General features: G+C 47.6%; 1 protein-coding gene across 3 annotated transcripts in view; it reads right to left on the bottom strand.

The window, feature by feature from the left end:
* The window catches only part of DPP9 (dipeptidyl peptidase 9), a 47,495-nt gene extending 33,949 nt beyond the window's left edge, over nt 1–13,546 (bottom strand). Inside the window, exons 1-4 of one of the 3 annotated variants that reach the window (XM_083483697.1) lie at nt 13,312–13,546; nt 8,331–8,420; nt 5,911–5,985; nt 2,332–2,588 (exon numbers count right to left, since the gene is read on the bottom strand). In XM_083483697.1, the coding sequence (XP_083339823.1) occupies nt 2,332–2,588; nt 5,911–5,985; nt 8,331–8,386 (388 nt within the window). In that variant the 5' untranslated portion in view covers nt 8,387–8,420; nt 13,312–13,546. Of the gene's footprint in view, nt 1–2,331; nt 2,589–5,910; nt 5,986–8,330; nt 8,421–13,307 lie in introns of all 3 variants that reach the window. The other 2 variants (XM_083483698.1, XM_083483699.1) reach the window with 2 other exon arrangements.
* Nucleotides 13,547–14,061: the final 515 nt, after the last annotated feature.

The following is a 14,061-nucleotide window of genomic DNA, read 5'->3' as shown; positions in this document are numbered from 1 at the left end:
CGGGTTGCGAAGAACGTGCCTCCCGCATGGATCACATTTGCAACCCGAGCATCCGCTATATAGTGTCACAAGTTCTCTAGAATTCTCTCCTTGTAGAAGTGAAGCGAAAACCCCATAACTGCCATTCAACGCCACTCTCCACCTCCGCAAATTAGTCTATGCACAGCTCCCGCTGTCCAAACACAATACATTTTCAGGAAATCAATTGTTAGGTGAACGTTCGCATAACAAGCCGACGATTTCCATCGATTCCCATGGGGTATTTTCTAATGCACAAAAACTTGACAAACAGGGAAGCCCAGGGAAATCGTCTGAATCCTTGCAAAAGGCAAACAATGAAGGGGAAAACACGCTCTCTCCCCCCGTCCCTCTCTCCCACCACGGTTTCTGGAAAAATGACTGCAAAAGACAAGGAAGGCTTGTTTAAGACCCACTTACTTGTTTACAGTACAGGTTTGGATATCTGAATCTGCAGTGTGCATAGTGAGGTTTGGGTACTAACTCATTGTGTTTGGATAAGTGAATTTCCATATAATGAGAATTTGGATACCAGGACATGAGTGTTTCTTGTTGGCTTTTTGGTTTTAATACTGTTTTTCAATCTGCCTTATGCTTTTACAGTAGTGCCCCGCAAGACGAATGCCTCGCAAGACGGAAAACCCGCTAGACGAAAGGGTTTTCCGTTTTTGAGCTGCTTCGCAAGACGATTTTCCCTATGGGCTTGCTTTGCAAGATGAAAACGTCTTGCAAGTGTTCCGATTTTTTTCCGCTACCCCCCCCTTTTCTAAGCCGCTAAGCCGCTAATAGCCTTTTAGCCGCTAAGCCGCTAAGCCTTTAATAGCACTAATCCGCTAAGCCGCTAATAGGGTTGCTTCGCAAGACGAAAAAACCGCTAGACGAAGAGACTCGCGGAACGGATTAATTTCGTCTTGCGAGGCACCACTGTACGTTCTTATTTCTGAACTTTTCTTTCTTTTAATGCTTTATTACTTTTTATTTTAAAAAAAACCAAGACACTACGCAACAATCAGCAAATGGCAATCCAAAATTAACACTCCGTACACACAAAAAAGAAAAGATTGAGTTCATCCATCACTAATTCTAACATGACTTCCGATCCCCGCCCCCATTGTGCTTTCTAAGTTTCATTACAGCTACACAACTTTATCTCTCCTAAGTTATTCTGTTATGTTAATTCTGTAGCGATCTCTTATTTCATGCAGAAATCAATCCAGACCTGCCAAAGAATTTATGCTGTTACAATGTTCTTTTAAATATTCTCTGTAAATATTCCATTCTCTATTAAATATTTGATCTGTATGGTCTCGGAATCTTGCTGCTAAATATTGCTAGTTCTGCATATTCTAACATTTTATTTTGCCAATCTAATTTCGAGGGAGTAGAATCTGCTTTCCATACCTTAGCAATTAAAATTCTTGCTCTTGCAAGAGTATTTCTGAACTTCTTTCAAAATGCTGGTTTATTGTTCAGCTGTTCTGCACAGTACGATCACATCTTAGGCGGGGGTCTGGTTCCAAGGCTTCCAGACATAAATGAAAATTACCTATCTCTAAACCATTATATCAGGGGTCAGCAAACTTTTTCAGCAGGGAGGGGGCGGTCCACTGTCCCTCAGACCTTGGGGTGGACTATATTTGGGGGGGGGGGAATGAACAAATTCCTATGCCCCACAAATAACCCAGAGATGCATTTTAAATAAAAGCACACATTCTACTTATGTAAAAACACCAGGCAAGCCCCACAAATAACCCAGAGATGCATTTTAAATAAAAGGACACATTTTACTCATGTAAAAACATGCTGATTCCCGGACCGTCCGTGGGCCGGATTTGGAAGGTGATTGGGCCGGATCCAGCCCCCGGGCCTTAGCTTGCGAACCCATGCCTTAGATCCACCCTCTAGCAAGAGAGTTAGGGAGAGGGAGGGAGAAAGAGAGAGAGAACCCACAGAACTCCTACAACCCACATTCGTCAGGTGGAGTTGGGTTTTGTTTTGCTTTTAAGATTGTAAGCTGCTTCATGGAAGAAGCCCCTCAAAAAGGAACGATGCACATTTTAAAATAAATATAAAGTAAATAAATACAGGCAGCCCTCCATTTACACACGTTCAATATGTGCATGCGTATACACACATCACACTGAACCCAGAAGTAACCTGGAAACATCATAAAGGCATAACTGAAAGGGTGGAACGGGGTTTGGGGCAGAACAGGGTGTTTGCAAGATTTTTCAATGGTTTTCAATTATATGCAATTCCACCGAGACACAAGGTGCCTCCGACTCTTTGGTTCCCAGCCCAATCCAATCTTACCCAGGTAATACAGCCGATGGGAGTGGGGGCTTGACTCTTCAGTCTTCCGAACGAACTGGAAGTCATGGGGCGCCTTGTTCACGATCATCCCCGTGTACTTCCGGCTGCTGTGGATGATGTCACGCAGCCCCTCCCACGAATGCTTCTCCACCTGGAAGTGGGAAGCGGACGTGTCCTCCATCTCCACGGCGTCTGAGCTGTCGGACAGAGCGTCCACCGCTGTCATCTTCAGCCTTCCTCCTGAATTGGTTAGGCAGCTGGGGGGGGGGAGAAAATTGGTGGATTGGGGAAACAGAGAGAGAAAGAAAAGGGAGGAGGGCACATCAATTCCATCCAGAGTCAGGGTTCATTCATACAGTTTATCTCAGGCTTCCTCAACCTCGGCCCTCCAGATGTTTTGGGACTACAATTCCCAGCATCCCTGACCGCTGGTCCTGCTAGCTAAGGATCATGGGAGTTGTAGGCCAAAAACATCTGGAGGGGCGAGGTTGAGGAAGCCTGGTTTATCTGATAGTCAAAATTCTCCTGAACTGTTATCAGTCGAGTCCGAGAACACACAGCTAAAGAACAACATACTCAGATAAGTGCTGGGGGTGCAATGAGGCTATGGGAACATTCTTTCATATGTGGTGGACTTGTAAACGGGTAAAAGAGAATTGGGAAATGATCCATAATGAACTGGAAAAATGTTTAAAAGTACTCCCCCCCGCCAAACCAAAGTCCTTTCTGTTGTGGATAATTTAGACTGAAATCCCCAGGTGTCAAAAAAGCTTATTTATGTATGCTACTACTGTGGCCCGGGTTTTGTTAGCTCCCCAATGTAAAACGAGCGAGGTCCAAAATAAAGAAGAATTGCAACTTAAGTTGACAGAATATGCGCAACTTGAATATTTAACTTATAGAACAAGAGAACAAGAAGAATTGGAAAACGTTCATTGAATATATGGGAAATAACTGTGTAAGGATGAAAATGCTGGGAGCATTAAGAAAAAAATCAACAGTATAATAAATAATAATAATAATAATAATAATAATAATAATAATAATAATAATAATAATTTATTATTTATACCCCACCCATCTGGCTGGGTTTTCCCAGCCACTCTGGGCAGCTTCCAAAAGACTATTAAAATACAATAGTCTATTAAACATTAAAAGCTTCCCTAAACAGGGATGCCTTCAGATGTCTTCCAAATTATATAAAGTATAAATTAAGATGGTTGTAATAATGGAATTTTGACCAAACTGTGGGAGGCAGTGGAAGACAGGAGTGCCTGGCGTGCTCTGGTCCATGGGGTCATGAAGAGTCGGACACAACTAAACGACTAAACAATAACAAGAATGGAATACTGAATGGTATAGTTTTTGTAAAATATGCAGGGATCAAAGGTAAAGGACCCCTGATAGTTAAGTCCAGTCGCGAATGACTCTGGGGTTGCGGCGCTCATCTCGCTTTACTGGCCGAGGGAGCCGATGTTTGTCCACAGACAGTTCTTCCGGGTCATGTGGCCAGCATGACTAAGCCGCTTCTGGTGAACCAGAGCTGCTCACAGAAACGCCGTTTACCTTCCTGCTGGAGTGGTACCTACTCATCTACTTGCACTTTGACGTGCTTTCGAACTGCTAGGTTGGCAGGAGCAGGGACCGAGCAACGGGAGCTTCGAACCACCGACCTTCCAATCAGCAAGCCCAAGGCTCAGTGGTTTAGACCACAGCGCCACCCACAGGGATTAATGATATGTAAAATGAACCATGGAAAGAGAAGGGAAGTCATCGATATCTTAAGGATGTAGAAATGAATACTTTAAACTGTGAAACAGAAAATTTAATAATATATATTACTCCCTTCTTCCTATCAGAAAAATAATAATTATACAAACTCCAAAAAGTACTGCCTGTGCTGGTTTGTCTTTCCTCTTCTCCACAACCCCTTTTCTTTTCGTCTTTTGGACCGTAAGCATGTGGGGCAGGAAACTCTTATTACTGATTGCTGCAAACCGATCTGAGAACCATAATTTTGGTTTTTAGCTGCCTGCGAGCATGGTTATAAGCATGGTCCGTAAAACAAATGCTCCCCACATGTCTTCAAAATAGCTCCCGGCATTAAAAAAACTTAGCACATCAGACGGAAGGACTCAAGCATAGCCTTCTCAAAGATATTCTGCTTTGCTGGGTTCAGAGAGGCCTTTTGCAAGGGGAAGGTTAAATATGAAATACTCCACCTGCTGCCCAAAACAGGACCAAAGACTGGGGCCACATCCACACCATACATTTAAAGCAGATGGCTTCCCCCACCCCAAATAATCTTGGGAACTGTAGTTTTCCCCCCCACAGCTGCCAGTCCCAGCACCCTGAACAAACTACAGTTCGCAGGAATTTTTTTTTTGGGGGGGGGAGCCCATCTGCTTTAAATGTGGATGGCCTGGATGTGGCCTAGTTCACAGGAACTCATTCAGCTCAGCCGCTCTCCGGGGTTTCAGAACAGGGGACCTAAACAGCCTTGCCTGGAGACGGACTTCTTGCACTTTTCTCACTTCGTTATCATGCTTTCTCTCTCCAAAACAAAGAGAGAGCCGTATTCCAGTCCTCATTGTTCTTGTTTAGACTGGATCATAGACGGCTGCCTCATACAGAGGCCACATTCACACCACAGTTAAAGGACTACGATTCCACTTTAAACAGTCAGGGCTCCCTCCCACACCCAAAAATACAGCGGTACCTCGGGTTAAGTACTTAATTCGTTCCGGAGGTCCGTTCTTAACCTGAAACTGTTCTTAACCTGAAGCACCACTTTAGCTAATGGGGCCTCCCGCTGCCACCGCGCTGCCAGAGCCCGATTTCTGTTCTTATCCTGAAGCAAAGTTCTTAACCTGAAGCACTATTTCTGGGTTAGCGGAGTGTGTAACCTGAAGCGTGTGTAACCTGCAGCGTATGTAACCCGAGGTACCACTGTATATGGGAAATGTAGTTTTAGCAACCCCTTCCTATTCCCCTCACAGAACTACAATTCCCAGAGCTCCCTGTGAAGAGGAACCGGAGCCTACGAAGAACTCTCAGTGTCCTTAATAAACTACAGTGGTGCCTCGCAAGACGAAAAGAATCCGTTCTGTGATTCTCTTCGTCTAGCGTTTTTTTCGTCTTGCGAACCAAGCCCATTGACGGATTAGCGGATTAGCGCTATTAGCGGCTTTTAGCAGCTTATCGGATCAGCTGATAAGCGGCTTAGCGGCTTAGAAAAGGGGGGGGAGGGAAAAAAACCCGCAGGAACTCGCAAGACATTGTCGTCTTGCGAAGCAAGCCCATAGGAGATTCGTTTTGCGAAGCACCTCCAAAACGGAAAACTTTCGTCTAGTGAGTTTTCCGTCTTGCGGGGCGTTCGTCTTGCGGGGCACCACTGTACAGCTCCCAGAAATTGGGGGGGGGGGGAGAAGCCACAACCTGCTACCGCAGGACTCTAAATGTGTGGGCGCGAATGTCGCCAGAGTCAAGGCCTCAGTCTAGCTATCCCCGTTGTTCCCGCACTGAGGGCGGAAGCATCCCTACAGGGGTTAAAAAACTAGCATCGTTCCCCAACCCTACCTGGAGACGGCGGGGTTTGCACCCGGGACCTTCTGCATGCAAAACAGGTGCTCTGCTACTGAGCAACAGCTCCTCCTGTAGGAAAGGAAGGGAAACTTTTCCTGAAAACACACGATGGTCCCAGCATCTTTCGTAACACTGTGGGGCAGCTATAAAACACATCATTTGGACTGCCCCGTGTGAGCACTGATAAGGCTAGAGACCTGCCCAACCCCCAACCCCAGCTCCTGTGTGATCCTAAGGTAAAGGTAAAGGGACCCCTGACCATTAGGCCCAGTTGCGGACGACTCTGGGGTTGCGGCGCTCATCTCGCTTTACTGGCCGAGGGAGCCGGCATACAGCTTCCGGGTCATGTGGCCACCATGACTAAGCCACTTCTGGCGAACCAGAGCAGTGCACGGAAACGCCCTTTACCTTCCCGCTGGAGCAATACCTATTTATCTACTTGCACTTTGACGTGCTTTTGAACTGCTAGGTTGGCAGGAGCAGGGACCGAGCAACGGGAGCTCACCCCGTGGCGGGGATACGAACCACCGACCTTCTGATCGACAAGTCCTAGGCTCTGTGGTTTAACCCACAGCGCCACCCGCGTCCCTTGTGTGATGCTATTATTTATTGTGTGATCAATTATTTACGTACACAAAATACATTATAGGCAACTCCCCATTTACAGGCGCTCAAGACACACACAACTGCACATGTGTGCATTGCCACCAGCCCAGAAGCGGCATGGGAAAGCCCTAAAAGAGCGTGAAAACTGCAAAACAGTGCCCAGCAATCCCACAAGCCTTTGCAAGTGCAATCCCAGGAGTCCTTGCACTGAACCTCTGAGGTCTGCGGAGAGTTGGGAGTTGAAAGCTTTTTGCAATGGTGTTCCCAATACCGTATTTACTCAAGTCTAATGCGCCACCGTATCTGACGTACACCTTAATTTTCAGAACCTTGAAACCAAAAAAGTATTTTCTGGCAAATGCAAATGTGCCATTGACTCTAATGCACACCTTAGTTTTCGCAATGTAATTTGGCCAAAAAGATGAGCATTAGATTCGAGTAAATGAGGTATATGAGATTTTTAGAGATGCCGTGCCGTGGAAAGTAGCCCCCCATGAAGAAGAAGAAGAGGAGGAGTTTGGATTTGATAACCCGCTTTATCACTACCCTAAGGAGTCTCAAAGCGGCTAACAATCTCCTTTCCCTTCCTCCCCCACAACAAACACTCTGTGAGGTGAGTGGGGCTGAGAGACTTCAGAGAAGTGTGACTAGCCCAAGGTCACCCAGCAGCTGCAGGTGGAGGAGCGGAGACGCGAACCCGGTTCCCCGGATTACAAATCTACCGCTCTTAACCACTACACCACACTGGCTCTCTACACCACACTGTAAATGTGGAATAGCCTGTATAGATTTCAGAATCAGACTTGTCTGTATGGCAGCAGAGTGTAAGGATCCACACTCCAAGTGGTACACTAGGGTAATTTTAATAGAGGGAGGGGGAAACTAGACTATTTCTCTCTGGCCACATCCGCATTGTACATAGCTCCCCACAAAGAATCCTGGGAACTGTAGTCTGTTAAGGGTGCTGAAAGTTGCTAGGAGACCCTATATCTCCCACCACAGCTACAATTCCCAGAGTTTTCCTGTGAAGAGGGATTGACTTTTAAACCACTCTGGGGATTGTAGTTACGAAAGGAGTAGGGGTCATAAAGTGAGGCTGTGGGCGAGTTTCCCACCTTTATCATACAACAATACACCAATGTTTGAGACCACCAGCCAAAATATAGGGGTGGGAAGAACACAGATTTGGATCTGCTGGTGGAATGAGAGGTGATCTCTGGTATTTAGCAAGAATTTTTGACGCGCAGTTATTTAATAACAGCAATTAGCACTGATAAGATACTTCAGGTCACCCAAGCCATGTAATTTTCCTACCTCCCTGTACAAACCTACCCAGGTGTGAAAATCCTCAGGTGAGCACCTTGTCTCAGTATCACCAACATCAGAGGCGTGGTTGGTAGTGACAGGGAAGTTTTTTCTGTATCTGCTCCCATACTGTGGAATTCCCTTACAGAAGAAGTTAGACTGGTTCCCTCCACTAGGAAGGCACGTTAGGACAGTCCTGTTCAGACAGGCCTTTGGAAACTAAGGGGCAGGCGATGCTGACCACTGGGGCTGCTGTCTGGGCAAACTGTATTTTATTTTCTGGCTCTAAATGTGTCACAACAGGGAAGTGGAAACCTGTCGCACGCAATATGATCCCGAGACTGCAACTCTCTGCAAGTTCAGCCAGCACAGCTAACAGAAAGGGATGGTAGGGATCTGATAGGAGTTGCCATTCAGAAAACAAACCCCTTGTTTTTAACCTCCTGAGTCCCCAACGCTTCCTGCTCCTCCAAAAGCTACTCGAGTCAACTTCAAAAAGTTACCTTCTCCAACTTCCTGCACTTTCGTTTTCCAGCCGAGCCCTCTTGACTTTCTGCATCAACTGCTAAGCGAGCCTTGGACGAAGTAAGAAACTAGAGGGCGGAAAGAAAGAAACAGAGGGCATGTGATCATTTTGAAGTAAACTGGCAGAGATACACACATGTTTTAGGAGTGAAGCATAGAGAGACCTTTTGCCAAACCACAAAACCCCCCCAGCTGCAATGTTGCAGTCTTTGAAACTGCATCTTTGCACTGCTTTTAGAGCTCGTGACTTTTCCCCGAGAATCCTGGGAACGGTAGGCTGTTAAAAGTTGTGGGAATTATAGGTCTGGGAAGTGGGAACTACATTTCCCAGGATTCTTTGGGGGAAGTCATGTGCTTTGGATGTAAAGCTAAAGGGACCCCTGACCATTAGGCCCAGTCGTGGCCGACTCTGGTGTTGTCGCGCTCATCTCGCTTTATTGGCCGAGGGAGCCGGCATACAGCTTCTGGGTCATGTGGCCCCCATGACTAAGCCGCTTCTGGCGAACCAGAGCAGCGCACGGAAACGCCGTTTACCTTCCCACCAGAGCGATACCTATTTATCTACTTGCACTTTGACGTGTTTTTGAACTGCTAAGTTGGCAGGAGCAGGGACTGAGCAACGGGAGCTCACCCCGTCGTGGGGATTTGAACCTCCGACCTTCTGATCAGCAAGTCCTAGGCTCTGTGGTTTAACCCACAGCACCACCCGCGTCCCTTACTTTGGATGCCCCACTTTCACTTTTATGGAGGGAATCTAAAGACCCCCTTAGGATCCTCAGCACAGAAGAAGAATAAAGGGTACCACCAGTTGTCTGGCCTCTTCTGTATCACTTGTGCAATGAGTCGTACAATGGCACGGCGCCAGAGACATCGCCAGGAACATCGGGTGAAAGCGGCCTTATACTGAGTCAGCCCATCAATCAATTTAGATCTCTGACTGCAGCTTCAGACAAAGCTCTTCCTAGACCAGGCTTCCTCAACCTCGGCCCTCCAGATGTTTTGAGCCTACAATTCCCAGCATCCCTGACCACTGGTCCTGCTAGCTAGGGATCATGGGAGTTGTAGTCCAAAAACATCTGGAGGGCCGAGGTTGAGGAAGCCTGTCCTAGACCTACCTGGAGAAACTGGGGGGGGGGGTCATACTTGGACCTTCTGCCTTCAAAGTGAGGTACATTCATTTCCCCAAATTCTCCCCTTTTAACATTCAGCCTTTACTAAGGATATGGGGAAACTTGAAAAAAGAAGGAATAATGAAGGTTGCAGCAATGTCAGGAATGGAGCTGACATTCAAGATAGAATTCTGTGGAAAGCCTCGTTCTCAAGTCCACAGCCATGAATGAAAGTGTCTAATATTCACATTCCACCCCCAAAGAGGAACCAGAGCTTAATCCCAGTTTCCAAGAGGAGTCTTAGAATTATGTGGATGAAATCAAAGCTTACAAGCCTTTACTCCTGGGACCCCTTCTAAACTGCTATGTTTATTAAAACATTATATTCTTATTACAAAATAAAGCACCTATAACATATAAAAGACATATTAACATATAGACTATGATTTTTTTTTGAGCCCTTGCTCAATCAGTCATCGCCAATGATCCTAATACAATACAGTGGTGCCTCGCAAGACGAAAAGAATACGTTCTGTGATTCTCTTCGTCTAGCGGTTTTTTCGTCTTGCAAAGCAAGCCCATTGACGGATTAGCGGTATTAGCGGCTTATCTGCTGATCGGATCAGCTGATAAGCGGCTAAGCGGCTTAGAAAAAGGGGGGGGTGGGGAAACCAGCAGGAACTCGCAAGACATTGTCGTCTTGCAAAGCAAGCCCATAGGAAATTCGTTTTGCGAAGCACCTCCAAAACGGAAAACTCTTTCGTCTAGCGAGTTTTCCATCTTGCGAGGCACTCGTCTTGCGGGGCACCACTGTACAGTAATATTATAGAAATACTTGTATTCTCAGTTATCTTAGTGGCAAAGGCACAGCCCCATCTCCCTTGTTTCATTATCGCTGATTACGGAGGGTCCATGTCTCAGGAAAAGAATTCAAAAGTCCCCCTTAACACATTTCACAGAAAGAGGTAAGAGCAGGGAACAGAGTTTTGCCATGCAAGCTTTTCAGCTCCTGCAGTTCCAGAGAACCACAAACAAGAGGCCAGAAAAATCTTGGAGAAAGTGGTGCTTACATTTTTATTCCACCCTTCGTCCAAACCCCCGACTCCATCCTACATGGTTGTTCTCCCCACCTTTATCCTCAAAACAACCCTGTTAGGTAGGTTAGGCTGAGAAGCAGTAACTGGGCCAAGGTCAGAAGAATGTAACAAGGCATGTTGGAAGTTCCCCAGGTGCCAGGTGTGTTTTGCATCCAGGGAAGGTCGGATCGCAACCCTGTGGAGATCTCTGGATGCCCAGGCTGGAGACTGACATCTCCATCTGGTTGGCTCCTCCAGCTTTCTTAAGCAGATCAGCAGAAAGGCTTATTTATTGCATTTATCCCCCACCTTTTTCTCCAAGGAGTCCATGGTTCACACCCATCTCAGTTAATCTGCACAACACCCCTGTGAGATAGGTTAAGAGGCTGTGACTGACTCCAAGATCAGTCAGTGAGGTTCCTGACTGAGTGGGGATTTGAACCCTGATCTCCCAGGTCCTAGTCCAACACTCTAACCTACTACACCGCACTAGCCTCCTGGAGTCCTCCTTCTAGGGGGCAGCACTATAAATTAAGCAGGTAAATAAATATGTCAATTGTCACTTAGGGAAGGATCAGAAATATTTTACTTGATGCTTGAATTTGTTTTATTCTGGATTGTTTTATTTGGTGTTTTAAAGAAAAAAACCTCAAACGTGGTTTGTAACACATTAAAATACAAAACAGTACAGTGGACGCTGCAGGTTCCGAATGTGATCCATGCGGGATGCACGTTCGCAACCCACAGCGTTCACAAGCCGCGTTTGCGCACGTGCGGGTTGCAATTTGGCGCTTCTGCGCAAAGTGCGATTTAGTACTTCTGCACATGCATGACCGGCGAAACCCAGAAGTAACCCGTTCCGGTACTTCCGGGTTTCGGGGGTCCGTAACCCAAAAAAACGCAACCTGAAGCGGCTGTAACCCAAGGTATGATTGTATATAAATGAAATTAATAATAAAAATAATTCCTCCCTCCATTGAGGGGAAATGGAGTCTAGTCATTCTGCTGTGGCAGCCGTAACCTAGGTTTAAGGTGCTATTTGGCCATAAGCTCACATACCAGTTTCTAACACTGGTAACAAGAGCCTGGCTGCTGAATCCGGCCAAGGCAGGGGCCATCTAGTCCACTCTCCTATTCTCACTGTGGCTGACCAGATGCCCTCATGGGAGCCCAGCAAGTAGGACCTCAGCACAACAGCAGCTCTCCCAACTTGTGATTCCCAGCAGCTGATATACAGAGACAAACTGGCTCCGACGGAGGAGGCAGATTATCACCTGCAGATTAATTCTGGTGCAACTGCACCAGATAGATGTGTAAGTTTTCTTATTATCATTCCACCTTGCTTGATCTTAAATATTTGGCAGTATTCTGATCCAGCCAGAATAGCCCACAGAATCCAGGGAGGCAGAGGCTGCCTACACTACGTCAGGTTAAGTCATAGTAACACAAGGAAAACCTGCTGGATCAAGCCAATGATCCTGTCCTCACAGTGACCAACCAGATAATAATAATAATAATAATAATAATAATAATAATAATAATAATAATTTATTATTTGTACCTCGCCCATCTGGCTGGGTTTCCCCAGCCACTCTGGGCGGCTTCCACAAAGACCAAAAATACACTAAGATGTCACACATTAAAAACTTCGCTGAACAGGGCTCCCATCAGATGTCTTCTGAATGTCAGGTACAGTGGTACCTCGGGTTAAGTACTTAATTCGTTCCGGAGGTCCGTTCTTAACCTGAAACTGCTCTTAACCTGAAGCACCACTTTAGCTAATGGGGTCTCCCGCTGCCACCGCGCCGCCAAAGCACGATTCCTGTTCTCATCCTGAAGCAAAGTTCTTAACCTGAAGCACTATTTCTGGGTTAGCGGAGTCTGTAACCTGAAGCATATGTAACTCGAGGTACCACTGTAGTTGTTTATCTCTTTGACATTTGGTGGGAGGGCATTCAACAGGGCGGATGCCACCACCGAGAAGGCCCTCTGCCTGGTTGCCTGTAACCTCACTTCTCGCAGGGAGGGAACCGCCAGAAGACCCTCGGCGCTGGACCTCAGTGTCTGGGCAGAACGATGGGGGTGGAGACGCTCCTTCAGGTATACAGGACCGAGGCCATTTAGATGCCTTTAAGAACCCAGGCCACTGAAACTCACCACACAAATCTACCCCCCCACCCCGTGAAGGCAAACAGTCCAAAACACTTTCTTTATTCTATAGGGATGGGAGTCCCCCAAGTTCTGAAGCTGGGATGGGAAGGGGCAAGCCTGAAGAAGCCCCCCCCTTCCAAAAGGGGCTCTGATGGGGAAGGCATGGGGGCCAGCAGCCCCCTTTCTTCCTACCCCTCCAAGGAGGCAAGACCCCAACCCTCTCCCATGGATGATCCACAGTAAGGGTGTTCCCTCCATCCAGGAGCATGGGCATTCAGCTGGAGCCTGGCACAAGGGAATCTCATTTGGGGTGTGGTCCGAAGAGGAAACCCCCCCCCCAAAGTGGGAGAGGGCGTGGCCAGCAGCCCCCTTCCGAGAGGGCGTGGCCAAAAACCCCTGCCTGTTTTAACTCTCAGGTGCCAAGGCGTGGCCTCGCGCAATGGAGGCGTGGCCTAAGAGGACCTTCTCTCCAGGGGGCGTGGCCACCGAGCTGAGGGCGTGGCCACGGGAAAGCCTATTCGGAGCGTGGTCTGGGACCCCCGCGCCCCTCTCGGAAAGGGGGCGGGGCCTCTTCGCGTCGGCCCCTCCCCTCCGTCCCCTCAGCCACCCGGCTGCTCACTCACTTCGTGGCTCCTCGGCCTCCCCCAGGCCGGGCTTCCTCCGCTGCGGGGTGAGGGGGGTAGGGGAGGGTTGGGTTCCGCGGAGGCTTCACTCCCGCTCCATTTCCTTTCCTGGAGACGCCGGAGCTCCGGGGGAGGGGGGGAGGGACACCGCCGGCCTCCGCGAGCCTCCCGCCGCGACCTTTCGCCCGGAAGCGGAAGCCCGCTCTCTCGCCGTCTCCCAACTCTCGCGCTTCTTCTCGCGATAGTTAAGCGGTGGGGCGAACGAGATCTCGAGATAGCGAGTGCGGGAAAGGGGGCGGGGTCTCGAACTGACTTCTTCCCCCGCTGCTCTCGTCGTCGTCCAAGGCTCGGTTATTCTCGCGAGAGTAAGCGAAAGAAGGGCGGGGCCTCTTGCGAACGCGGAAGGAACCATAGAGCATAAAACGGGAGGTTGCCTCTGACGGTTGGGAGGGACCACCTTGGGAAATTCTGGAGGGGTGGGGAGGAATGTTCGTGAGGAGAATTTTTTTATTAAAGGATTTGGATGACGGCGAACTGGACGGAACCATTCGATAAGAGCACGGGGGGAGATTTTTGGGGGGTGAAAATATAAATAAAATCTTATAATTCTTTTGTAAAAGAAAATCCAACAACCCATGCCTATATTTTTAATCATATCTAATGTTTTTGTTGAAATAATAATAATACATAACAAAATTTAATAAACCTTTGCAAAATAAAAAATCATTTAAATATGCACATATATTTTGG

Source organism: Podarcis liolepis (genome assembly GCF_965112155.1).
Source record: "Podarcis liolepis genome assembly, chromosome: 18".
NCBI classification, from domain to species: Eukaryota; Metazoa; Chordata; class Lepidosauria; order Squamata; family Lacertidae; genus Podarcis; species Podarcis liolepis.
Note: the sequence above shows the minus strand (reverse complement) of the source record. Positions and strands in the feature narration are given on the sequence as shown.